Genomic DNA, 26,894 nt, shown 5'->3' with positions numbered 1-26,894 from the left:
TCTCAAGCCATTTATAAAAAACTTAAACAATAAGGAAGTCCAGTTATGGGTGAAACTAACTTTTATTTCCTCCAGTGAGTTCAAAGCATTCCACAACCAAGAACTAATTAAACCCAGTATCAAATTCCATGTGATAGACAAAGGACATATAAGTGATTATTTGAACCACTAGCCATCACTGAAATGCAGCTGCTTTTTAACAGGACAGAAGTTAGGAATCCCATATCTATTTGAAACTGAAGTGAGAATTTAAGAGGTCAAATATATATTGACTTGGGATGGAATTTGGCTGGGATTAACACCCTGGCATTTGGAAAGGTTGCCATGAGATCTTTGATGAGCAAAACCTTAGCTTTAGGTCTTATCCAGAAGTATACTTTTAGATGATCCCCAAGCCCCACAACATGTCAGGGGCACCTACAGCCCTAACCAATCAGCTTTGTATCCCCATCATCTTCAAGGACATGCGTTATGGCTACCCGACGGCTAAAGAGAGCTGCCTTGTACTTTCTTTAGAGCCCCTCAATGCGGACTCTAAGTCAGCCCAACAACCTGCTGTTGCAGAGTAGAATGAGACAGAGACTGAATGGGATCCTTCTATTGCATCATTCATGACCCCTGCTGGGCTGGCGACAAGAGGATCAAAACCAGGTCACTCATACAGGCCTGCCAGAACTGTCTGTGAAACACTGGTTAGTGGTTTTGGTTATTCAGACTGCACCTTCCGCCTCTTCCCCACATCATGGCAGAGATGTGATGTGCTTAGGGACTTTCATAATCCAATCCCCATTCCTGCTGCATTGCCTAGAGCAAGGAGGACACTCCCCTGCCATCCCCACAACCAACTTGGCACTGGGAGATACAGGAACCTAAAAAGGTTACCGTCCCAGTTCTGGATGACAGCTAATAGTAAGGCTTTGGAATAACATTAAGCGGCAACAGAAAGCTACCAAGAGGACTGAAGCATTGTTAGCAAAACCACCTGCAGATTTCAGAGCAGTGCTTCACTCACCTCCATTACAAAGCGCTTATCATGGCTCCCACCTGTTTCTGAGATGAGCTCATACTTAAGGCCTCTTCTTTTTTCATTTAGCTCCATCACTGGGTTTTTGCCACTTGCTGTGAGGATAGGGCCCTGAGTTCTTACCTAGAGAGATAAAATATATTGTAATCGTAACACCTCTGAATGGAGACACACATCTAAAGCATGTCTGCCTACAGTAGCCATCTGGCTGCCCACCTGGAAAACACCAGTATTAATCATCTTCCTTTTGTATTTCTGCAACAGTCAGTTCTTCCTGATACATAGGCCTCTATAGGCTCCCTAGAGATGGACCCACAGAGATAGCATTGTCATGACTTTGGCACAACCTGATGCACCAGAACAGCAGATATGGAGCCCCTACCCTCCAGGAAAGCTGAGGGAGGAACCATTTTAAAAAATAAAATAAAATAAAATATTGTCACCCACTCATTTCAGGCCACAGCAGGCACTAGTCAGGCAGGCAGTTTCTCTGTGACCAGTCGCAATCACCTTCATAGCACAGCATGGAGTGTCATGCTGCTGGCTGCACCAGGAACCTGGACTCAAGGAACATCCAGGCTGAAGCACACAGACCATCAAGGTGTCAAGTTTCTTGAAAGCAACTGCTCTGTTACTAAACAGAAGGGGATTGGCTTTCCCAGCCCTGTCTCTGTTGCCTCATCTAACCACCCCTTTGGTACTTCCAATCTCTGACTGGGGAAGCCACAGAGTGTACATTATAGTAGCTATAGCTGTTATTCTGGGGGAGAAATGCAGAGATATGAGGAGCCAATGCACCAGTATTATAGTCGGCTGTGCCGGAGCACCAAAGTAGATACTCAGAAGTGAGAACACAGAAAATCAGGAGTGCCAGGTCAAGATTTTCAAAAAGTGCCCTCTGAAAATCAGGTCCCTTTAAGGCATCTCAATTTAGGCACCCAAAATCTTGAGTCACGTTTGGAAACCTTGACTCTTGTAAACATTTCTAAACTTTTACATCAAAACCAGATATGATTTTCCTTTACTTAAAAATGGATGGTCCACAACACAATCTAAGCTATTCTAGTTCTTTTTAAAAGATTTTAAAAGGCCAATATGAAATTGGGTTTAGTCATTGTTAGGGCTACAAGTTGGTCATGGAGGTCACTGATTCCAAGATTTGATGGGACTTCCGTGACTTCAGCCCAAGGGGGTGGGGCTCCCGCTGTCAGCCCCCTGAGGGAGAGGCAGGAAATTGGGCTCCAGCCATGCACCATGGGGCTTCAGTTCCAGCCCCGTGGCGTGGGGTCAGGTTTCCATGATTTATTGTTTATTGCCCACGTCCTGTCTGTGACTATCACTAAAAATAGCTGTGACAAAAATCTTAGCCTTAGTGATCATACATTGTCTGTCTCTAAGTTTGAAGTCACGTTATTTAAATGGGTTAAGTTATAAAGAAATCCAAATTTCAATGTACTGAAAAGCATCTAGAGAGCAGACAGATTACTTAAATGTATATTTATAGCACATAAGTGCTTACATTTGGAAGAAGCATTATATCCAAAAATAAGGCAAGAATCTCTCTCTGTATATCTGCACAACCTCCTGAGTGCATCACAAAGATATCAGCTACAGCACTTTAAAGTTCTCGCTTCCATGCTTAACACAAACACTTTACTAGAATCCCTGGGGATGATTATGAAGAATGGTGGTACAAATGGAGATGGGGAGGAGAAAGAGGACAGACCTAAGGGTACGTCTAGGCCGCGATAGAAGAACTGTGGCGTGGATGCGGGTGGCCCGGCTCAGTGGACCCGGCTCCTGGGTCTATAAAATTGCAGTGTAGACATTTGGGCCTGGGCTCGTTGGGTATCACAGCCTGGGCTCCAGCCTGAGCCCGAACATCTGCACTGCAGTTAGGCCGCAGCCCAAGCCCCGCAAGCCTGAGTCAGCTGACCTGAGTCAGCTGACCTGGCCTTGGCGAGTTGGTGCCTGCGGGTTTTTTAGTCGCAGCACAGACACACCGTAAGAGGTAACTTTGACTTTCTTGGTTTGTCAGCTCACGACAACTATGTATATTTTGGAAATGGTTTAAGAAAATATGTAATTAATAATATACTGCAGACGCCTTGCAACTGGACTCTTGGGAGCATTCAGCACAGACCACTCAAGTTAAGGAATTTGATCCTTCAAGGAATACAACATTTCCCACAAAGTGAGTGGGAAAACAGAAGCAGAATTTGCTCTTCAGAGTACCTTATTTAAGCTACACGTCCCAAAATTAAAGAAGTGTAACTTTTGACTGTAGCGTTTTTCTAGTCCATTCGTAAGTACCTAGTTAAGGCATGATAATACCTCTCATGTTATTTAAAATCATCCCTATTCATTTTTTGGTGCTATTTTTCTGTATTTCTATTAATCTTTAGGTACTTTTAAAAACAGCTCTAAAACCATGAAATGTGTTATAAAATAGAAAACATTACACTTGTTACTTATTTGTCTTACAAAGGTGCCAAGATTGAGGCCTCATTGTGCTAGGTGCTGTATATGGGCATAGTAAGACAGTCCTTACTCTGAAGAGCTTACAGTCTAAATATGACAAAAGAGAGAAAGAATGATCCTCACTTTACAGCTTAGGAACAGAGGCCCAGAGAGAGCGCGAAGGGATTTGCCTATGATCTCACAGGCAGTCTGTGGCAGAGATGGGAACTGAAACGAGATCTCGATTCCCACTTCAGTGCCTTAACTACACAAGGCCACTCTCCTGATGGAAAGCTCTCTGTCACTGCCTTTTTCAATGAACACCCACCTCTAAGGTAGAGGAGGTGTCAGTTGTAGAATTTCCGGTATTATTGCTTGAGTTTGAAGACAGAGTCTCGTTTTTGCCTTCGGTATCTGATTTTTCATCAGAGCTCATGCATTCTGCATCTGCATCAAAGCCAGTTGGGTAGCCCATTGCTTGTAATACCTACACAAAACAACATTAAACGAGATGTAAAACCAGTCTGGGGTTTGGAAGTTAGTGCAAGGTTGATTATTCAGCAGTAAAAAGGCCACACACACTTCAGGAGGTAACTCACTTTTAAATTAATTTTTTCACCAAGTTAAAAAAGCGAAAAATCAAGTACTAATGGAAAAAAGAGTTCCAGCCTTCCTAAGCTGCAAAATATAATTGAGAGTTTCCAGTGTCGAATGCACCAGCAGTTCATAAACACTGTTTTCCACATTGAGGCTCCCATATAAAATATGGGATTAAAATTCAACCTATAAAATACAAGATCTATATGCAAAGTAGTTAATTATGCACAACTCCAGCTAGACCACATCCACTGTGTGATGCTGCTTGACAGTGTGACCAATAAATTCTGTTTTGCATCTTAACTTCCTTTGAGCTCAGCATATACAAGTTTGCAGAACAAGGACAAAGTGTCTCATAGGAACTGAGGCACCAGGCCATTTGCAAGATGGGATGCTACACACGTAGCATCAAGCCCAGATGTTAACCTGTTCAGTTTCCAAGATGGCAGCAAATGGTAATGGGCAACCTAAAGATAAAAAATCTTGGACAGAATGCAGCACTGCTGGAATCTAGGACTGAAAAGGTCTCCCATCTGCAGCTGCTCCAAGAACATCAGCTAACAAACATTACCAAAGCAGTGGTATAAGGAAGCAAGTCCTTCCCAGTGGTGTAGGGGTGGCCTGATCTGAGCTGTGCACGGCAGTGAAGAGATAAAGGAGAACTCGGCTAATGGAGCTGTAAGGGAGTAATTGGCTATGTCATCTGCACATGAATGTGAAGTATAGTGAAGTGCTTCAAACCTCCTGAGCTGTCCCGTGCTGCTTATAACTAGCCACTTCACAGAAGACATGCACAGAATCTGATTTTGTCCCTGCCAAACATTTTCCCCAAGGGGTCTCCATCACGCACACGGATGTGGCAGGTCGGGCACTTCTGGGACTGACTCCCTGATCTTCCTGTGCAGACGTGTTCGGCGGGCAGAAAAGGAAGGTGTGAACTGACAGAGGCCAAGCTGAGGCCCCCCCTCAAAGTCTGGTTTCAAAAGCAAAGCTGCAGAAATGCTCATCGGCACCAAACACTGAACCTGGAACTGGAAACAGCATGAGCAGCCCCCTCCAATCCAGGGGGCACCACTGTTGCCGCCCCCTCCCCCCTGCCCTGGGAGTGGGTAGGGGGCAGGGCATCGCACTCACAGACAGCTCCATTCCTGCCCCCCTCCTTTGGAGAGAGGGGATGCAATAACATCATCACTTGCTTGTCAAAGGCAGTGGCAGGTAGAGCTTTAAGTATCTAAACAGTGAATGCTAAACACGTAAACACCCAATTTAGCCTACAATCTCTTAGTGCCTGAGCAAGCAGGGCCTGAGCTGCAGGGAGCAGCACTGCAGGGCTGTGCAGGACCAGCTGTCCTCAGCTGGAAAGAGGCTGGTTGGGAAGCACAGCCCAGAGGGTGGGTGGATGTATAAATCTGAGGGAAATGGAGCTGAGGGAGGCTCAGTACCAGGAGCCATAGAGGGGTCTTCGGGGAGGAGGACAGAGATAAGCTTCAAGGCAGAATTCTTATTGGTATTTAAAAAAAGGCAATAATTATTGGGGCAAAATGTAGGTGTGAGGAGGAAGGGGTAGGAGGACACGTACAAAGCCACATCTCCCGCAGAATGATACATTTATTAATTACATTTGGGTGCTTTGAGTATGAAAGCACAAAGGACAATGGGATTTTCAAGTTCCTAAGTCAAAGGAAAACTGAAAGTTGCCAGATGAACCTTCTGAAAAGGAAGTTCAGTCAAAATACCTGAAATGAAACACAGATAATGACAGGTGGGCTTCTTGTTCTGGCAATCGCAGCTCTGCAAACTCAGATTCTCATTTTGCTTTTGCAGTGTGCAGACAATTTTCTCCTCCCTTCTCAGCAATGCACACAGGGAAGGTATGGTACAGCAAAGCCTAATCTATCTGTACAAATCTGCCTGGGGATGATTGCGTTGGCCATTTCTATTTACTAGACATCAACTCAAATCTCAGTGTTTCAAACTCCAGCTTTCTCCCACAGAGGCTCTGGAAGGGGGGGGGAACAATGGGGAATGGCCCAGGATGCCTCACACGGATGGACTACCTGATAAATTGTGATTCACCATCCTCAGTTTATTTACTATAGCACCCATGATGTGCTAGGTGATTCCAAACACTCAAGATGGGATGGCCCCTGCTCCAAGGACCTCACGACCCAAGGACAGAGACAGACAGGCAAGAGGGAAGGGGAATGGGACCAACAGAAGGATAAGCCATCATACTAGTTTCTAACTAGCCAAGGGAACAAAACACAGAACCACCCAAACTCCCACCCAACCATTCCACACTCCAACCTCTGGAGACTTAGACAGCTCAGTTCACTTTTCCCTCTCGTACCTGTTCCCCACGGGATCTAGAAGTGCTAACGCACTTTGAAGAGGCCCAGGATAGCAGTTAATAGTTTGGGTTTGATCTACACTGCCTCTCCTTAGGGGGTTTGCCCACTGATAGTTCTAATCACATTCATTCTGTGTTCTCCTGCATCTGGAGCTGGATTATCAACTTAATTCATATTCAGGTCTCCGTCTCAGCCTTACCTTCACTGCCACATGGAGCTTGGCTGTTTTCTTAGAAGGTCCTGATGCTTCATATGTTGCACCATCAACATCCACAGACATTGTGAAGACCGGGGCATGAACTGGACCAGACTGTGACAGAAGCTTATACTGAAGCCCTGGCCTGATTTGGTTCAGTCTCATCAGTGCATTCATGAGATCTATTGCTTTACTGTCTAGGACTGTTAGGGGAGAGGATGGGAAGGAAAAGAGAGATTAAAATAAATGAATGGAGAAGTGAAACTCTTTGGCTTTCTAAAAGCACCTTCCATCTGAGCAGTTAAGTGCATTGTATAAATGTGAATGAATGAGACCTCCAGCTATCCACTCTCCCAGTTGGTTGTGAACATTACTACTCAACCCTTTTAGAGCTCAGAGCTCTGTACCAATCAGTCAGGCTCTTCCAGGCTGCTACAACTTGATATGAAAGTTCATAGGTCAGGTGGTACTCAGACTACTACCTGGAGCCAGATCCCATATGAAACTAGTCACCAGGAGCAATTTGTTCACAGTAATCCAGAAAAAAATTCTGGTTTGCATTTACAATACATGTGATTTGTCAGTGGAATCTGTCCCAAGAGGGAGATGTGAACAGTCAATTCTACATAATATGAGATTGTGGTCTGAGGTTGTTTGAGAGACAATTGCCAGATATTACAAAAAAAATACTGAATTCTTTGGACAAACTAAGTTTTAATGTCACCTGCTGGAGTAACCTCAAAAGTGACATGAATCATTCAGTCAGTAAAACATGTGCAAAGAAATTTACACCCACCTTCAAGCAGAGGAGTTTGAAGTTTTGAGCACAATGGGACTGAGAAGAGAGGGTTACTCACCTTGGGCAGTAACTGAGGTTCTTTGAGATGTGTCCCCCTGTGGGTGCTCCACTTTAGGTGTCGGCGTGTCCTCATGCAGCAGTGCTCGTCCAGGTCACACATGCACCATAGCAGTCTCGCGACACCGTTGGCGCCCTTTACGGTGCACTCAACCTGGTCCCCCTCGTTCCTTCTCTACCGTGAAGCCTAAAGATTTGACTCCAAAGTAGAGGGGAGGAGGGTGGGTAGTGGAGCACCCACAGGGGGACACATCTCGAAGAACCTCAGTTACTGCACAAGGTGAGTAACCCTCTCCCAAACCATGGGTATGGTGGCATTTTGGAGTGTGGATGTCGTTTGACAACCTGCCCCTTAGGAGAGGGCAGCTGGGGGGAGAATGTTGCCTGTTTCCCATCATAGTCCTCATCACTTGAAAAAGATATGGGGGAGATGGGCTCATCCTGAGAAAAATGTGCAGGAGATATATCTGTGCCATACAGTGAGATTATAGGGGAGGATGTTAGAAATTCCTCCTCCTGCTGATGGTGTCTGTGGTTCTCTGTATGCTTTCTTGGCACTGGTGTAGCTGGTGTCAGTGTCGGGATCATCTCAGTGCCAGCGGTCAGTTCAGCAGGTGCCATCGGTACCAGGATGTGTGATTCGGCAGTTGCTGGAGCGGAGACTCTGGTCAGCACTGGGATTTCTGACAGCGCCGATGTCAGGCCCATTTTCAAGGTTTTGCGGACCGTTGGCTGCAGCAGTGCCGTGCCTGGGTGAAGGTGCCCTGATTTATCCTTTTGTTCCATGCCAGAGCAAGGGAGCTCTTTAGGCACTGTGCTCGGTAGTGTACCCGAGGAACCAGTAGCCTCTTTGGTACTCGGTCGCTTAGCCGCCGGTGTCGGTGATCTTTTCTTGTGCTTAGTGCCAGGTGGGGTTAAATGCCTCTTCTTGGTGGTCTTGTATTGTGAGACCGGTTTTTGCTGACCAGGGTCAGAGGCAGGTCTAAGAGATCTCTCCATTAGAATTAGTTTCAATCGAAGGTATCTGTCCCGCCTGGCTCTAGACTTTAAAGTTTTACAGTGGGGACATTTCTGAGATATATGTCCCTCTCCCAGGCATCTGACGCATTCGGCATGCCTGTAAAACACTGGCATTGCATCCCTGCATGAAGAGTAGTGTTTGAAACCTGGTGAGCCCAGCATGACGCCTGAATTGGTGAGGGAAAAACTAACTAGCCTAAGGGTAAATATAACTTTTAATTTTTTTATTTTTTTATTAAGGTAACTAGAGTAAACTAGGTTAAAACTGAGGGAAAACTGACTAAATGCCTACAAAACAACTAACTATAAGGATATTTTGAACGGGCTGTGAGGAACTGCTAGAGGCTCCATCTTCAACTGCGGACCATTGAGAAGGAACTGAGGGGGGCCGGGTCACGTGCCAAAAAGGGCACCAATGGCGTCGCGAGACCACTACAGCGCAGGTGTGACCTGGACAAGCACTGCTAGCAAAAATCTCCGATCTACAACTCAAGTATGCGCCAACACCTAAAGTGGAGCACCCACAGGGACACTACTCGAAGAACACCACACATACACACTCATTCCAGAGGCTTTTCACATGCCATTCCACACCAATGCTGAGAAACTTTTGCATCAGCTCCAACTATAACCAACAATGGCTCTTTGAAGCCAGAAGAGATAAAAGATGCACTTACTTTTCCTCAAGTTGCGCTTCATCTTTTTATTTGGATCTTTATCATCCCCTAATCCATCTTCAAATGGCCTTTTCAGAGCAGAGGAGCCTGCAACTAAAAGATAGTTCTCTCTGTAATACAGAGTTAATAGATAGTAGAAAACAAGGCAACAATCCCATAGCACCTGTCTGATTAGCCCCATTACTCTCTGCTTTGATGTTTACCTTATCTGTCCAGGTCTGTATTTAAGAATTATATTGCTACATAGAAGAAAACATTAGCTTATAACTGGCAGTAGGGGGCATGTGGGGAGTCCTTAAGTTTCCACTGTTGCCTCCAAAAGTCTACAGTATTGAACTTTGCAATGTTAGCCAATCAGATCACATATTCAAACCTCTGCTTCCTTGCCAGCTCAAATATCAATAGCAAGTCGATACACATCTTGTTACATACATTCTAATCATCAGCAATCTGCGAGAGATTTCTTAAGTCCAACAGCTGAAGTTTTATTTTAAAAACTAACATTCTATGGGGAGATGAAGTCAGAGGTCCAGGAAAAACAAAACCAAACACTGACTTTGTATTTCACAGCAAACTTCAATATTTTCTGTAATTGGAGGCAGCTTTGGTTCATTAAAGAAATCTTAATGCTCAGTGCCACAGAAGTCACCGTCTCTTTAGTACTTCATTTACATTATTTTGTATCTCGCATGTGCCAGCCCACCAGACTGCAGGGCTGTTAACATTTTAGACAAACTTTAGCTGGACAAAGCTTCCCCTTCCCCCCAAAAAACCCCCCACTATCTTTCTCATTCAATCCCATAGTGCTTTTACTGATAAGCCAACTTTAGCTGAAATACAACAGATCTCTCAGAACACAGCATGTCAGTAATACTCCTGAGCTCAGCATCCATCAGGTGAGGAAAAAAAGTATATCTACATCCATCATTTGCCATAATAGAAATAAAGTCCCTGTAATAGGCAGTGTCACTGGATCAGTGTTTTAACTTTAAAAATAAATGACTAGGACTGGCCTCACCATTATCAAGTGGCAAGAAACCATTATTTCTGTGACAGTACTCCAACTCCAAAGACATGATCTCTTAATTAGAAGATGGCCTGGATTGAGCAAATGGGCTAACAGGATGCATTAATCAGAGCCAACTAAATGAACTATGCTCACATAACCCATGACAGGGAAATGCCAAAGAGGGTGGGAAAAGGGAATAATTTTAAAAGATGCTTTAGAATTAATCTTTAATGTGGACTTTTACAGCTTTATGGCAGGGAGTCCTTTGGCTTGTTCCACTCACCTTGGTCCGAACTGCCTGCTCTCAAATATCTGCTATCTAAATCTCTAAGGCCGTGTTCTTCAATGAGCAGCCCACAGGTCACATCTGATTGGCCTGCTGGGTGTCCCCACTAGGGCTCCACTCCCTGCTACCTGGCCTCCAGCCCTCGTGCTCCCCTGCCAGTAGGTCCCTTTCCCTCTCCGGCTGTACAGCATCCTCCAAGCCAGCTGCTGCCGACCCGGGCTGAGGGAAGAGGGGCTCAGTGTGGGGACACTGCAGTCGGGACTGGGTAGGGAAGCACAGGAGCCAGAGCTGCCGGGAGCCCAGAGCCCAGCCAGAGCAGAGCCATCCGTGGAAAGAAAAGAAAATTGGAGCTTACAGCTATGTCCCCAGCTATGTCTAGGGAGGAGATGTCCCTATGTCGCATCCATGTGCTACGCTGCAGTGGTTATATTTCCATGTTCTTTTGGATGTTCTATTATTTAGTGACTAGAGAGAGCTGATAGATTTTCCTCTAATAGTATAATCATTTTTTAAAAAGAAACATTCTTCTGACACACCCAGCACATAATCCAGAATTTCACTAGGCTACATTCCAAAGAGCCAATTTAGCACCCAGGTTACATCCTGGTTTCTGTTTTTAATGAGGTTTCCCCCAAGAGACAGTCTGCACTCACCTTCTTTGTCAGTAACTGACCAGGAATATTTCTGAAAGGATTTATTTGATGGGAGAGGGTCCATTTCCAGCACCTTATAGATCTGACCAAAGGCTGATAGCCTGAGTGCATGCTAGGGAGTAACAGAAATGAGAAACATCACTGCAGTGCTTTGCATCCCAGGTGTCTGAACTTCTAATTAAAACTCTAGACATAGGACCAACATCTGTCCGACAAGGAAGTGCTCAAACTTCTATGGAAAGGCTTAATTAAAAAGATGTTAGAAACAGCCGTTTCTGTGACACAATTCAGCCCTGTTCAAAGCACCAGCACAAGACCTAGGCGCCACAGGTGCGTAAAGCAGGACCTACATGAAACGCAGGGTTTGGGCTGGCCCACTGCAAGGAGAAAATGTCATTTGTAATGAAACTCCTCTATTCTCAAAACCTTCATTTAATCCTTCCAGTGCAGGGCATGAGAACAGCTGCCATGATTCTACTATAAGAAAGAAGCCATCCTGAGCAAAGGGGTAAACAGAATGCAAAGAATCAGATGTGCTCATTAGCAGAAATGACACGTAGGTTCCTGGAAGCAGAGGTTTCCTACCTGAGCACTGTGTGTAATGGCTTCTTTTTGCTGCACTGTCATATAAGACAAAGCATCTGTTGGCTCCCGTTCACAGGGATCATGCAGGCCAGGGCCCCCTACAAGGGGGAAAAGACAGTTCAGAACATGTCAGAAACAACACGAACCAAAAGACTGCTGGAGTCAAGTGGAAGTTACAAAAGCTAAATTCTACTCTCCGATGAGTGTTCAGAGCCCCCATCTCAGTGGGGACACAAACATTTTTGAGAACAAGCTAACCCTAAAGTTTTACTCCCTACATGAGAAGGGCCGCTGAAGTTGTTGTCGTCGTCGTCAACATTGTACACATAAGACAGAGGTGCCAAAGGCTAAGGGTTTGGCAGTAGAGTTTTAAACAATGGGAGACCTGTACTGACTTCAAACAATGATATTTACTAGATGAGCATCAGGCCCATGGTTCTCTCTCCAGCTCCCTAACAGTCATTCTGTTGTGCATAATCCACTCCCAGCAGGCACCGTGTACCATCAGTGCCACAGCATAGCTACGATACAGCTATTAGTGGGGACAATATATTTTTAGGTTAACCATGAAGCGTCTCAATTTGTTGCTAACAAGCCACACGCTAAGCTTCCTGCTTGCTGCGCCAGAGAGCAGGCATTTTTAAACATGCAGGAAAGAAAACCACACATATTTCACAACAAACAGGAATGCTCAAACTTTTGTGTGTCTGAATGTATTCTGAGCCCTTACCAGGAAGCAGAATTCCAGACGCCAAACACTCCATCACTCGTCTTAAGGCCTCCCCAGCTCCCAAAGGTCTATTACAAGTACCTATAGATTTTTCACATATAAGCTCTAGCGGCTAAAAGACATTAAATTACAATTAGTGCGCGTGCCAGAGTGAACATAGTTGCAGTTAAACGCAATGTGTCATTTCTAATGGGGATGAGGTGCTGCTCCTAGTGACCCTGGGGTATTTGTTAACCTGTGGATTTCTACAGTGCACAGCTTTTCCCAGCAGGTGGGTTACCACCAACTCCACTGCGTCGGCTTACACTGAGTCGTGAGCTGCTTTTAAAAACATACATGTCACATTTCTGTGGCAAGGGGTGGATTCCGCAGAACACACGAGGCCCTGCGGACACTGCCCATCACCACAGTTTCCAAGCACCATACAGAGTTACTGAAATGGACACAAGCTGCCTCCCTCCGTCCTCAACTCTCCAGGCTTTTTTTTCAAACAAAAGATTGTTTTAATGGGTGTGTCGAAGGAAGGGGAAGCAGGGAGCTGAGTTTGCCCACTTGAAAGTCCTCACTACAAAACATGGTGGCCATTTACTGAAGGTCTGACTTTTCACGTAGTTACCATCTCATTCTTGTTCCATACTTACCCATCCTTTTAGCGGTGCCCATGTGGGGACTCTGTTGCACAAATCACGCAGAATTCGTAGAACAATTACACATGACTTTAGTCCATTTGCCCTGGCCTAAAACAAACAAAATGGTTCCAATACACCTGCTGAAATCCAGCCTTCAGTTTTGCTTTTTAAATGTACAGAGTCCTGGAATAGGGTCTTTAACAAGATTACTAATTAGCACTTAATCAGTTTCATGCAAAACAAAAAAAGTTACATAAAAGCAAAATATTTAGTTTCATAGAAAGGCAGGCTTAACAGTAAAAAGAAGCATAATGTTAAAATTGCTTTTGTAGCCTCATGACAACTGTAGAGCAGTCAGCTATCTACCTAGCATTGTCGCTTTTACAGAACAGCACTCAGAATTCGGAATTCTAGACTTTCACTCTAGAGGGGCTAGACAGAAATTAAAGAAGGCATTAAAATTAAAAGTGTCTCAAATTAACCCTCATAAGGCTACAATAACAATAAGATAAGAACAAAGAGCCAACCTGAAACCATTTGGCGTGCCGCAGAGAGGCCAAGGCCTCCAGGCATTTCTGCCTGTCCAATAAGTCCGGAGGATCTTTCATCGCAACATTATCTACCGGTAAAATGGGATAAAAAGAGACAGATACAATTTGACCAAGGGGTTTCTGTCACAGTACATAAAGAGTGGCAGCATCTCAATGAGCTAATAAGACTCCCAGAAAAAAATGATTTTTAAGTGCACTGTTATTTAATTCCAACAAGCCATTAAAAAGGTAGTAAATGTGCACATGTGCAACAGAAGCAAAAGGCATTCACTCCTTATACAAAATCGATGGCCACTGCTACAGACAATCTGGGATCTTATTAAAAACGTAGAAAACATTCCAGGGCAGAAAACAGGTATGTAGCACTTTTCCTTCTTTCGCGCCTCCATCCCTTTTGTGGTTTTTACTCCAGGTGCATAAAAGCAGCACAGAATTAATAACTGGCAGCAACTTGCTTAGGGAGGGGAAGATTTTCTTGAGGAAGAAAGTTGGCCTCAGAGGCAGGAAGCATTAAAGAATAATTTAGAGGTGCCTTTTGGGAATTTGAAGATACTTCAAGCTTATCTTTATCAAAGCCACAGCAATGAACAGTGGAGAAGTGTATTTCTCTTCAATATTAACCCAGTATAACTGAATAGGAGAAAACAGAACTTGTGTTAATGTGCACTTTACATTTTGATACACAAGTTCATACTCTGACTGTCGTGTTTTGTGTAGCCAGGTAACCAATGAAAGCAGCAAAGTTTTAAAACTTCTAGATCCTGTTAACAAGTTCAAGATATTCTTTCTTTCATAAAAGTCTTCTCTTCCCAACATCCACAGAAGTTGTCTAAATAAACTAACGTGGGATTTGAGACACCGAAGACTGAAATCTTCTGTTAAGGTTTATCTCCCTCCCCACCCCACTTTTTTTTTCCTAATCCAGTGTGCTACCAAGTGCTTCTAGTAATCACATCTAGGTCTATTCTATGGAAATTATTATATTTTTCTCATTTTTAAAGGAGCAACTGATTAGAACCCTGATTTTGTAATCTCATAAAACCCGTGTCTAACTTTATTCACATGATTATACTACATCATGAGTAAAGTTATGCACACGTCTAAGTATCTTTGCAGGATCAGGGGCTAACTTTTCCTTAGTCAATAGCATTTAGTTGACATAAGAGTACATGCTGGAAACTAAACCAACCCATATTTCAAAATAACCCTTTGAATCAATACATGGACTGCTCTTAGAAATCTGTTCTATTGCGCCTCTTGAAATTAACAGTAATGGAGAAGAACTCTGTTTTTCATCATTCATAACAGCTAATTCATAAGGGTTTGTAAAGAGATAGCCATGTAGGTCTGATTGAAATACAGAACCTAAACTAGCTTGTAGATAGATGTTTGCCAGGTAAGCAATATTCAGTATATAGCAAAACATTTAATTTTACTTTGGAGAAGCAGGAGAAAAATGTATACCACTGTATACAACACACATACACCCATCTACAGTTAATGTCCCAGCTACCATTTGTTTTCACGGGTTATGCTGCGTCGTATTGCTATTTTAATATTAAAACTGCCTCACTTCTTATGCTGCTTTAATAAAGCCATAGCCATTACATTATGATGGATAAAAGGTAACAAAAAAGAGTGTAAAGCACAAGAGCAACAAAGACATCTTGTCTGATAGCTTGTTGGTTTAGTTTGCATCTCTGTTGGCTCTGCTCCCAGCGAAGGACTGAAGTGCTATATGCTTATTTTCTGACCCTGATGAACTTCGCAGCAGATATTTGCATTGTTTCTAGTTACCCTCATCAACAAAATCACAAGGCTATGATTAATCTCCACTCGTGTCCTCCCAATAAGAGCTGAAAAGTCTTATATGGGATTAACTGATATTTGTTTACAAGCACAAGAGGTCACTTTGCATCACACCATTTTGGAATTTAAGAATTTTACTTTCAAATTTCCTCCATATCTTGATTTAAAAGAAGAAAATTGTGTTTTATGATTACCAAAGTGCAACATTTGTTACAAATTTTTAAATGTTTCTGTAACAAAACCCTTTATTGGGGACAATATAAACATCTGCTTAAAACAGCTACTGTCAATGAGTGATTAGAATCTTCTTAAAAAGTTAGAAATGGCAAAGGTTGACTGACTGTAAAACCATTCAGTTTTATCAAATTATGGTGAATTTACAAGTCCATTAAGGCGTATTTCTAAATGAGATTGTACAACATTTTGCAACAACTGCCTTCTTTTGCAGTGACATGTTGATGCTCAGAGGTTAAAGAGGCCAGACTGACGCCTTTGAAAATGGTGGGGGCAGCTTCTGCAGATGTTGCAGGCAGTCAACATTTGGGTGCAAGATTCTATTAAACAGAAAGATGGAAAGAACAGGCAGTGGAGAGGGGTGAGCGACTTGCAGCAGACTCCCTTTTGACATCCCCGTTAGAATGGCACGTTTCTTCATGCTCTGCTAGTCAGGAAAGTGAGACCCAATCAAAGGTTTCAAACGTCTATGAAAAGCTTTCTTGTTTCCCTTTTTTAGTTCTAGAAAGGGCACACAACACTGAGGAGTTTGTTAAACTGTTAAAAAAATAAAAACCAGACATTAATTCAGAGCCTGCACCACATACAGAACGAGTCGTTCAATCACCCTCTGCCCGTTTGTTGTATTCATTCGCTCCTGACAGTGGCTGCCAACATCCTTAGTGTATAGCCACCACAGCAGGCAAATGGCTACTTTCTGGAGACGAGACAAACCTGTGGCTTGCTCTGCAGGTCGCTCAAGGGCACTTGGCACTTTTGGATTCAATGATTCTCTCTGCCCACCGAGTTCCTGGGCATCAGACTGATTATGACGCAGTAGCTCGGTTACTGAACTTGGCTGTTCTCAGCACCATCTGATTTGGGTTACCGAAGTTACTTCTTATTTTGAATGCACAAGTAACTGCAACTGTTTGTAGAATGGCACTGGGAAAGCCTAGTTGGCAGAGATACTGTTCTTTGGTAGACACGAGTGATCTTAAACTCTCAGAGGAAGTAAATTTCACTCTGACTCAGAACACACCCGATTCAAACATTTGACCTCTCCATTTAACAAGGAGAGCATAGAGCTCGAGGGTAGCTCCAAGGAGTATTGAAATGTACACACAGTGGTCTGGTCTTTGTTTTCACTGCTGAGCAGCAAAAACAAATAGGACAAACACCACATTGTAAGCATTAAAATGTCTCCAAAAAAGAGGGGACTAATGAGAAACCCAGGAACATTTCTTCTATTATTCTGACATCAGGGCATGAAGGTACACGCAGCATTCCTACAGAACAAATGGAAGCACTGATAAAGAAGTCCATTGCACCTAACCTTGCTTATTTGGTTAGAGGATAGATTAGTGACTAATCAAACCATACTGCTGGAAATCTTGGTCAGTTTCCTCCAGTCTACTACTAGCCAACTGCCAACTAGGGAACAAAGAGAAAAGCAGCAGCTGGACTAGAATGGCTCATCTTACAAGCAAGATGAAAAGCAAATTATGAAGAAAAGCTTTTCAAGTTCTATCAGAAAAGAGTAAATAAGGAAAGCGAGGAATAGTTTTTAAAATGGCATATGAAATATACCTCTATTTGGCTGGCATTGTCCAGGAGCATCAAAAGAAGAGCTTCAAAATTTTCCCTTTACATTTAAATTATTTTTCCTGAGGTTTTTCTAAATATTCCCCTTTGATAATAGATTTGATACTTTACTCAGTCAGTAAATTTAAAACCACTTAAAGTGGACTAGAAGTGGTTGTGGACCTTCGAAAATTTTTCACTTTTCCCCCTCTATTTTTTCTTACTGTATTAAGTAACCAATGTTTGATGAACTAGGCAGCAATCTGCACAGAAACTGAAGCTAACTACAGAAGAATTTGGACTTCAGAACAAGGCGTGTTAACCAGTTTACCATCATCAGTTTTACAATAAGGTTGGATGCATAATCTCTGATTTGCAGCACTATTAAAAATTTGCAGACTGTCTTCATATTTAGAAGATGAACTGCAAGGTTTTTGTACAAAGTTTTGAAAAATATTTTAAGTTGCTAAATCAGTAACAAAATTACAAATATATTAAAACAAGAAAGCATGAAAATTCATGTCCTCATTCAGCTTTTCTGACAAGAACCAAATTCATAAAGTCCAGGATTCTATCCCAGCAGATGAAGGCACCACCCCCTCCTGGAAGGGAACACACAGGAAGACACATTTGTGCAAAACTTCATGTACCAAGGGATGTTAAAAACACTTTCCAATAAAGTTCTCTCCCTCCTGCATTTTGTGCTTTGTCTCATGAGTGTGTAACTGTTGCAGTAGTAACAAACCTCAACTCAGCACTTGCCGGGAAGTTGAAGAAAATGTGCAGAAGTCTGCAAATATGTGGCTTTTGTTTTAAAGAAAAAGATAGTGTTTTTGCACAAGAGTCCCATTAGTGATTTGGGAATTCTGGGACATTTTTATTAATGAATGAATCTTTGCTATTCATCTGTACTGCAAGATTCTTGCACTCCCAACTGCTGCTCAAGTGCTACATTTCACTTGAAAAATGGATCCTTTCTGCCCTTTCCCCACAAAATGAAGAGAAACTGACCAACATTTCTCACTGTATTGGTATTTCATATGGGAAGTGGGAATAAGCAAAGGGACTTGTGGCAAGTCTAGAAATGGGAAAAGAGCAACAGGGAGTTCCCTAGCCCATAGGGGCCCAGCTGCCTCAGTTGTCATGACAGAGAATGGCCAGTTGGTCAAAGGTCTGACATCATCCAGTGGAAAGTTTCTAGGCATAGGTTTGGGAAGCGGAAGCAGAAATTGACATGAAGATTACAATAAAATAAAACATGGCTACATTCACTCTGTATGTTACTCTTGGTTTCTTTCCAGTCTCGTAGATGTTAAGAGTCAATGTTTCTTATGAGTTTTTTGTGGCTAAGTTGCAAGTCCCCAGCAGAGAGAGAAGAACGGATGGGGAAGAATTAGGGTGCATAATTTTCCAAATATATTTTTACACTCAGGACAGCAGGTACAACACTAACTTCAGAAGCGAAGTGCACTATTTTAGCTTTAACTTCAATTGTATCCTAGTTAGGAAGTTCTTACCTTAAAGATAGAAACACACATACACATTAATAATTAACAAAATCTGTGTGCCAGGAAGACACACAAAATGCAGTTCCTGCAGCTGTGTAAGAGAGCAGTTTTATACAATAGGAATAATTTTATGAACCAGTCCTATTATTTGACTGATTTAATTTGAAAACAGGACTGTGCAGGCATTGCTTAATTATTAACTAATAACTAGTCTGAAAGAAAAGCAGAACAAGATCTAATTGGAGTCTGAGTCAAGGCTATAATAATGCTGTCTCTGCATGGCAAATGGAATTTTACATATATGCATGTGAAAATTAAATGGTTGCTGACTGTTTAAAGAACAGTCATTGTAACCTATGGAGACAAAAGACAAGCTACTGATGACACAGTATACAATAAAAATAAGACCTCATTCACTAACTAACCCTGTGCTACATACACAGCAAGAAAGCATTTAAGAGAACATTCAGAGGGAAGTAGAAAAACGACTCTCCATGTATACCTCCATCCTTCTTCTCTGCTTCCTCACGAATGAGAGGGGATGTAAGTATCACCTTCAGTGTCAGCGTGGGCTCCTTTGCGTTACGAATAATAATAGCTGCCTCATTTACACATTGCTCCACATGATACTTCTCTTCCGTAAGTTTCTAAAAGGCATCAAAAACATATTCAAAAATCCCCAATCAACCATGGTAAAGGCAGTGTCTCCTAAAGACACTTTGTCCCTCGCAGATGACCCCTGAAGTAGCAATACTATAATAGATAGGTTCTGTCAGGCACTGCCCCTTCTCCCTCATCTAAGAGTTGCTAAGTTGTAAATAATTTTTTTAAAATGCAAATAGCTGCTAACCAGAAAAATGCTAAATGGTGGCAGCATAAATGCACTACAGTGTCCCACTCACCGTACAGACAGCAACAAGTCATCTTCTGAAGCTGCCAGAGGGTGTGTTACTTGCCAGCAATTGTTGCTCTTCAAGTATCTACCTCTCAGGTAATGCTGCCTCTAAATGCAGAAACCCCGACTGTGACTGCCTACCACCATCCTGACAATTAGCAGCAGATGTAAGGCAATAAAAGGCTACAGTCCCACGAGCCAATCTGCCTGGGCAAGACCTCTGTATCTGCATGGAATCCCAGTGGCTTCAATAGAACTGTGAAGGAGACGGCCTATATCCATCCACATGGGGCAGCTTAGGGGTCTGGGACCACAGAGAGCATGTAAGGGTCACCCTATCTCATTGTAAGGTCTGAGGCCTTGTTCTTTGGCTAAGCAACAGCAGCCGCATTAGGGGAGACAAGCGCAGCTAAGAAGCAGGTGGTCACATCTTCACATCCCCATCTAAATTACATCGAACAATGTAATACTGGGCTGGGAAGAAGGTGCTTCTGTCCCAACACCACCTACCACCACCAGACAAAGAAACAGCTCTTAAGAGATTTAAAGAAAACTTTGTTTGCTAGCATTCTGTCTGGCAAGGAACCTCATCAACAGTTGTGGCTGTAAAATCTACACTTCTTATTGTTTTCTCTGATGTTTCCACTTCTCTACTGTTTATCTGAACGATTTCTGTCTGGTTCTTTGAGTGTTTCTGTCTGTCGCATAACTAAATGCGCAATATTTAAATCCACTAAGGTGGTGGGATATGACTGGTTAAAGAACTGTTTCGTAATGGGCTAGGATTGGTGTTTTGTAGTACTTTAGTTTAAAATGATCAGTTAATGTATTCGGTATAGCTAAGCAGAGGACCCAAGTTTTAATTATATAAACTTGGGTCCAAAAGGAAGTTCTTTGGAACCTAACTGCCAGAGATCAGAGCTGCCAGACCTCAATACCCTGCCAACTGTATTTACAGAAGCTGGAGTCTCCAGATGCGCTAATCCAGATTGGCCACCAGGACAAGTTTGTCTGCCTTACTGGAAGTGGTGAGCATCGTATGCTTAGTGTGGGGATTCTGTTTTGGTAATTGTTAATAAACAGAAAAGAAGGATATTATTATGTAAGGCTCCTTCAGTGGTGAAAACCCCTGCAACCCTGCAGAAGATTACGCTCAGAGCCCTATGAATTGGGAAGGGGGGGGGTCCCTTATCCGGGTTATGCCTTGAGCCCTGCAGATGGGGTAAAGGTGGGGTGCCCTAGTGTGTGAGGGTAACAGTCACCACTTCTTTACAAATAGGGAGATACCTCCTCCAGGAAAAAAAAAAAAAAAAAAAAACAGGCAAGTGACATACCCTCCCCACTACCCTACATGTCCCCAGCTCTGGAGAGGACATACTGTTGTCTCCTTAACCTGAATGCTGGTCAGCAAACCAATTAACAATGGGAAGTACCGCTCCCAAGAACGATAGAAAAGCGTAAGCTGTACGTAGAAATAAACATAAGACAAGAAAGCAAACCAGGAAGGAGGGAGAACGAGTTTCATCACCTAGTTTAGAAAGAGCTACTTGCAAGGGGTGTTTGTTTGGGTACAGCCTCTAGGCAATAGTACATGACATGAACTTCAGGCTGGATTACTTATTCAGGCCCAGGGATGTGTCAAAGGAAGCTATAATCCTGGTCTCCCTTAATAGGAGGTGGTACTGGCTGCATTTGTTCATAGGCTGGTTTTTTACTCACCAAAACAAAAATACAAATAAGAAAAACTAAAGTACATAACACAAGTTCATCATGATCTGGGATGACTGACCGTCCAGAATGGCCTATTGTCATTTCAAAATCACTGGGGAATTTAGACTAAACACACATCTGAGGGACAAAGCTTCTGTGATGGAGAAACGCAAGATACCGAAAACATACAGGGTAGATTGAGCCAGGTTGACATGCTCAGGAGAATGGAGATTTGAGACCAACATTCAGTTTCTGCATTATGAGTGAGAGCAGAGAGACCAGATGAGTGAATTACCCAATATGATGGTTAGCTGGAGGGCATAGCAGGACTGATGTCTGAAACTAGGACTGGGGAAGAAGGATGTTATGCTTTGTAGATACCTTAACAGGATGGGCAGAAAGAATTTAGGACAGTGTCTAGAGCTTGTCATAGCCTAAGTACAATCTTTGCTCTCTGTACCTTTACCACTCGTATTTTTCTTGGTACCAAATTAATTTCAGCTTTTACCCAGTGCAGCTTTTAGCTGAAGATGCCTTGCAGAGTTATTTAATCAGAGCTGGAGGACTACCTAAATTAACTTACCTGGATTTGGATTGGGAGATTGTCTTTGACTATATATAACAAGGTCTTTGTGGGTTTTTCTTTGCACATGAGAACCAGCTCCAAATCCATGTCATCCTTTATCAGCAAACCCTTTGCAACCAAACCAATTCTCATCACACCACATAAAGTCCGACCACCTTGATCCCTGGAAATGAAACATGTCTGAATAATTACAGTGATTTTCACATTTAAAAAAAGCATCCTCCTATTGTAGCAAGAGAACACAGACTGATGGGAACAATTCCAGCATTTCTGCAGTGCATCACTGACAGGGTCATGAAAAGTACGGACTGTTTTCCTGCAAGTAGCCAATATGAAAAAGGTGGAAACTAATGTAAATATGCATGGAATGCTTCTGGATTCACACTTCTGTGAATCAAAGGTTTGGATTAACTTAAAAAGTTCCAAAATCTTTACTGCCTAAACTGCAGGAGAAGAAAGCACAAACAAATCTGGACTAAAGTTTTCACAGCAGCTCTCAGAAGCATAAAGCCCATTTTCAAAAGTGACTTGGACACTTCTGAGCCTATACCCCCCTACCTTTCAATTACACTTATGCTCCTCCAAGCCCAGCCACTTATGAAAACGGGACTTAGGAACGTCTGAAAACTTCCCCCTCGACATTCTTTCACGTCTTTTCTGAAGCTTGTAACTTCTAAATATTGTACAAACCATTTCTGAAGCTTTTGTGAATGCTGCAAACAGGAGGCACTTTAGGCAGGCTCCCCATTTCAAGCAATTTTCCTTGTAGGAGCCCTTCAAAAATTCTCACCACTGAGAGCTACAAGAATCAGAGGCTGAGGAATCAGACTTGAGTCTCCAGAGAAAACCAGGAGAACATTTAAGAGCCACAGCAAATGACAGTTTCAAAGCAAGATAAATGACACTTCAGCTCTGAGTGCGGACAACAGACAAAACCGCAACAAACGAGTGAACAGCCAAAGAGTGCACAAAACCAGCAGGAATCTACAGGAAACAGATGAGAAACACTCACACCTACTGACATGCACAAGCATGCACGCCTTAGTGATGCCTCCTGGATGTCAGTAGCTGGTGCTACAGCATATCATTGCGTTCTGCACCCTCTGGGAAGGATTGTAAGTGTAGGAGTGGTGAAAACAGCCTCAGCTATGCAGGCAGCTGTGCAGTTAGTGGCATGTGAACACAACATAACACAACAGGATAGGATCTGATCAGACACATGCTCTGAGATCCATCATCATACAGTGCACCCTGACCACTATCAAATATGTCTATCTTCACCTACATGGGCACAACTGTCTATATTATAAAGGGATGGGCAAGGACTGTCTCCTACTCCCTAAACAGACCAGAGGGAGAGAGAGTGGGAAGGGAAGGAAGCAGAGAGAGGAAAGTGACGCTCTCAAGGTCACACCAAACGGTCAAGTGGCAGATCTGGGGATAGAGCTCAGGTCTCCGGTCTCCCACTCCACAGCCCCAGCCATCAGCCCAGGTCACCTGGGCTGTAAATCCCTTTCACTCACTGGTTCTAGCAAATTAGCCAGATGCTGCAACGTTCGGCTGCAAATCTGGCAGGGAAGCTTAATTCTTTCTAAAATGGTTTCTGAATGACCAACTTACTATTCTGCAGGGTGTGATGCAGCTTGAATTGTTTATTTTATCTTTGTCAACCTGCACAGGCATTTCTAAAATAATCCACTGCATAATAAAACAAAACTATTTCCACTGATAAGTTTTGAAGTTGACAGAAACGTTTTAAGGCTGCTAGGCTTTGTAAAATGTTTCCACAAAGCCTACACTCACCGGACAGCATTCGTTTAATACAAAACGACAGGGCTAACACCTGCCTTTCTATCTGGAGCGGGAGGATTTGTTTGGTAATGTTTTGCACAGCATGCTGGAGATGCAGACTGCAGTGTAAATATTTACAATGCATGGTAATCAGGTTGCTTGTTTTAGTTTAAACATTTTTCCCCCTGCAACCTGCTAAATTTAGCCAAGAAGTCGCGGAGCCAGACTTATGTCACAGTTCGTTAAACTTTGGCTAAAAGATGGATGTCAGAGCTACCCCTGGATTCCTGCACCCAGACTAGTGGAAGACAGACCTGCTATGGCTATGATTGCTTTACTGTAAAGGAAAGGCATTCAGGCAAGCCCAACTATCCTGACATGCTCACATTTCACCAACACAGAGCTAGCCCTGGCAACCAGGATTTAGGCTAGTCACCATACCGGTTTCGCTGGAGGCAGGCAGTATAAAGGAGAAATGGCACCAGGCACAGCCAGAAGGGGCGATTCAAGCAGCTAGCAGCCTGAATTACTCTTTGCCCTAGTTTCCAATCAGTTTTGTCCTGCTTTGCTGCTTATAAGAATTCTTCCAATCACCACATTCTATCCTCTGCAGGAACAGAGATGGATGTAAATTCTCCATCCCTTTAAGGACAGCAGGCTACACTCACTGATCAGTCCAAATGGCTGGCTTTGATACAAAATTCTACAGAAAGTGTTCTAGACTTTTTGCTTTATAAAAAACAGCTGGGGAGAAGGAGAAGGACGAGAAATAGACCAAACCCCTCCATGTCTCTGCTTTGACATGGGACACCTGCTATTCTCCAGCCTGATGACTTTTTTGTCAAAGCCTCTGCAAACGGAAGATTTATTAGAGCAAGGACATGGGCACTTACAAAAATGCACTCTAAATTTAGAGCACAGCAAGATCTTAAAACATCCTGCACACAAAACCATGAAAGTGAAGTCAGACTGTTTGATTGTGTCAACAGCACTTAATACAAGCCAAGAATTTCACCAAAATCATTTAAAAAAAAAAACCAAACCCAATCTGCACTTATTTTATCCATGTCAGAAAGAAAAGTAAAATGCTGCCAACACTTGGAAATTACTGACACAATGTGCAGTGCATCCCATCAGAGAAACCAAGAAAGTCCATTCCTCAGCAGAAAACTGACGTTAATTATCTTCCACTGAAGATGACAAAGCTTACCTGCCCATCTGTGGGAAAGCAACCTATCAATCCGCTGCTATTATTCCCTGAAATCTGCACTATCCCACTCCCTTCAACCAGTACATCCATTAATTTATGTAAAAATATTCATGAAATTTAAATATTTTGCTATTTCTATTCTCCACATGCATTTCGCACCAAAAATCTCAAGAATGTTGAGGTCAGAAATGTATCCGACAAATAGTAGTTAAAAAAAAGTGGGGGCGTGGGTAGGAGGGAGGTGGCTCAGAAAACACAGGCAACTAAATTGCAGGTTCATATGTTGGGAGTTTACTTTGCCCAGAGCTTTATGCACTGACCCGAATACTGGGGAATGCATCTCAGTTAGCTCATTGTAGTCTGTTTCTATGGTGTCCCTGTCAGCAAGGCTTCTCTCTGAAACTTCAATCTGAGTAAACAGATTTCTTCCAGAGATACCAAGTCCTTTAAACATACAAGCAAATCCAGAAGGAGAAACTTTGGACTAACAATGTTGGTGCATGAAGGATTTTCTATCATTTCACCGTATTTGTTGGGATTTTTTAAGCAGATCGTGAGAACTGTTTCATACACAGCTTTTCTCAGCTAATAGGGAACATTTCTTGTTTCTAAATTGGAGCATGTCCAGCTAGTCAGGAAAACAGAACTTTGTTTCCCAGTTCCCTCACGCTTATACTGACAATTTGTTGTGTTAACGACCCAATCAGATGAAGTCCCAAGAAGGTTGTTACACTGGAGGAGGACATACGATTTAATAAGAGCACAGGTCTGGAAGTCTGGTCCTCTGGGTCCTGCCACTGATTTGCTGTATGGCTTTGGATAAATCAGCACCTCTATGCCTCAATTCCCCTATCTCTAAACTGGCCATAATACTTACCTGGCTCGGAGATGGTGTGAAGCTCAAATATCAGCACAGCACTAGAGAGCCACAAATGCCTGAATTAGAGATCTTTATTCACAGAAACCTGAAAAGGGGCCAGTTGTTCTAGCTGTTCCCTAAACTGTTGGAGTTAAACTAGAAGAACAAAATCTGGCACCATGTGAAGGAACAGACAGAGATGTGCAGTGAGTGACAGATGTTTTATGCAGTACAGAATGACACGATGTACAGTAATGGCTCCTTTGGAGCAGTTAGCCTGTTGAACAAACAAAACACATTTATAAATCCTTTTCTGCCTATTAAACTGAAACAGCCCCAAAGCCACGTTTGTGGGTTTGGATTTAGAATTGTGAGTTACAGGGAGATGTGTTTGCTTCTTAAAGTCGTTAACTGCAAGTTTAAAACATTTCATCTTAAAAATGAGAACAGCCCCCACCCAGGTTCCTATTTATTACTCATTCCCTGCACTCACCCAATGTGCTCACATCTTAGAGAGATTCCAGACACATCTACTTCCTGCTGTGAACATTCATACCCAGCAAAGCCAAAGAACACTATGGCCCTTTTTTAGCAAGACAGAAATCCATTCATAGTAGTACAGTAACTAACTCACGTGGCATTGCTCTCTGCAGCTTCCTCCTTTGCTTCCCCATCTCCCTCAATTTTCACTGACTGGTTTGTTTCATCCATCCAGTCGGAGACATGTTTAAGGGCACATTCGACTGTTGACACCATGTTCTGGACAGCTTCAAGTTCCTCTGGAGATGGATAAATGGTTGAATGTTTCACCATAACATGGCGGTCATCATTAGCAAAAGATCGGATAGATCTCTGTTACAAAGGTGGGAAAGAGTGGGAAAAAAGAAGAGTTATTGGCTTATCAAGAGAAGAGCATTATTTGAAAGGGAATCCTCCCCAAAATAGATAGGGGAGTATTTTAGGGTAACAAAGGTTTAGAATCACAGCAGAAGTTACATCTCATCTCTGCCTGAAGTAGAGAGACCCGGCAGACTAATGTGAAGCACTGAAAAAGCGAAACTAGCATAAACAGGTAGCAAAGTGCAACACCATGTTGTGTCTGCGA

General features: G+C 42.9%; 1 protein-coding gene and 1 long non-coding RNA gene across 4 annotated transcripts in view; one reads left to right on the top strand and one right to left on the bottom strand.

The window, feature by feature from the left end:
- STRBP (spermatid perinuclear RNA binding protein) overlaps positions 1–26,894 on the bottom strand; it is an 83,819-nt gene that overhangs the window by 11,308 nt on the left and 45,617 nt on the right. For 2 of the 3 annotated variants that reach the window (XM_067541728.1, XM_067541725.1), the window contains exons 4-15: positions 26,424–26,641; positions 21,927–22,092; positions 19,241–19,385; positions 13,601–13,692; positions 13,086–13,181; positions 12,445–12,556; positions 11,715–11,812; positions 11,130–11,241; positions 9,182–9,274; positions 6,632–6,831; positions 3,813–3,971; positions 1,013–1,147 (exon numbers count right to left, since the gene is read on the bottom strand). In XM_067541728.1, the coding sequence (XP_067397829.1) occupies positions 1,013–1,147; positions 3,813–3,971; positions 6,632–6,831; positions 9,182–9,274; positions 11,130–11,241; positions 11,715–11,812; positions 12,445–12,556; positions 13,086–13,181; positions 13,601–13,692; positions 19,241–19,385; positions 21,927–22,092; positions 26,424–26,641 (1,626 nt within the window). The remainder of the gene's footprint in view (positions 1–1,012; positions 1,148–3,812; positions 3,972–6,631; positions 6,832–9,181; positions 9,275–11,129; positions 11,242–11,714; positions 11,813–12,444; positions 12,557–13,085; positions 13,182–13,600; positions 13,693–19,240; positions 19,386–21,926; positions 22,093–26,423; positions 26,642–26,894) is intronic. The other variant, XM_067541727.1, reaches the window with a different exon arrangement.
- Positions 1–26,894, top strand: part of LOC137148754 (uncharacterized) — a 73,225-nt gene that overhangs the window by 24,160 nt on the left and 22,171 nt on the right. The window contains exon 2 of the long non-coding RNA XR_010918575.1: positions 20,592–20,661. This is a non-coding gene — a long non-coding RNA (uncharacterized lncRNA). The remainder of the gene's footprint in view (positions 1–20,591; positions 20,662–26,894) is intronic.

The sequence above is a fragment of the Emydura macquarii genome, unplaced genomic scaffold (assembly GCF_026122565.2).
Source record: "Emydura macquarii macquarii isolate MOO-44397 ecotype Brisbane River unplaced genomic scaffold, CSIRO-AGI_Emac_v2 contig_691, whole genome shotgun sequence".
In the NCBI taxonomy this organism is placed as follows: domain Eukaryota; kingdom Metazoa; phylum Chordata; order Testudines; family Chelidae; genus Emydura; species Emydura macquarii.
Note: the sequence above shows the minus strand (reverse complement) of the source record. Positions and strands in the feature narration are given on the sequence as shown.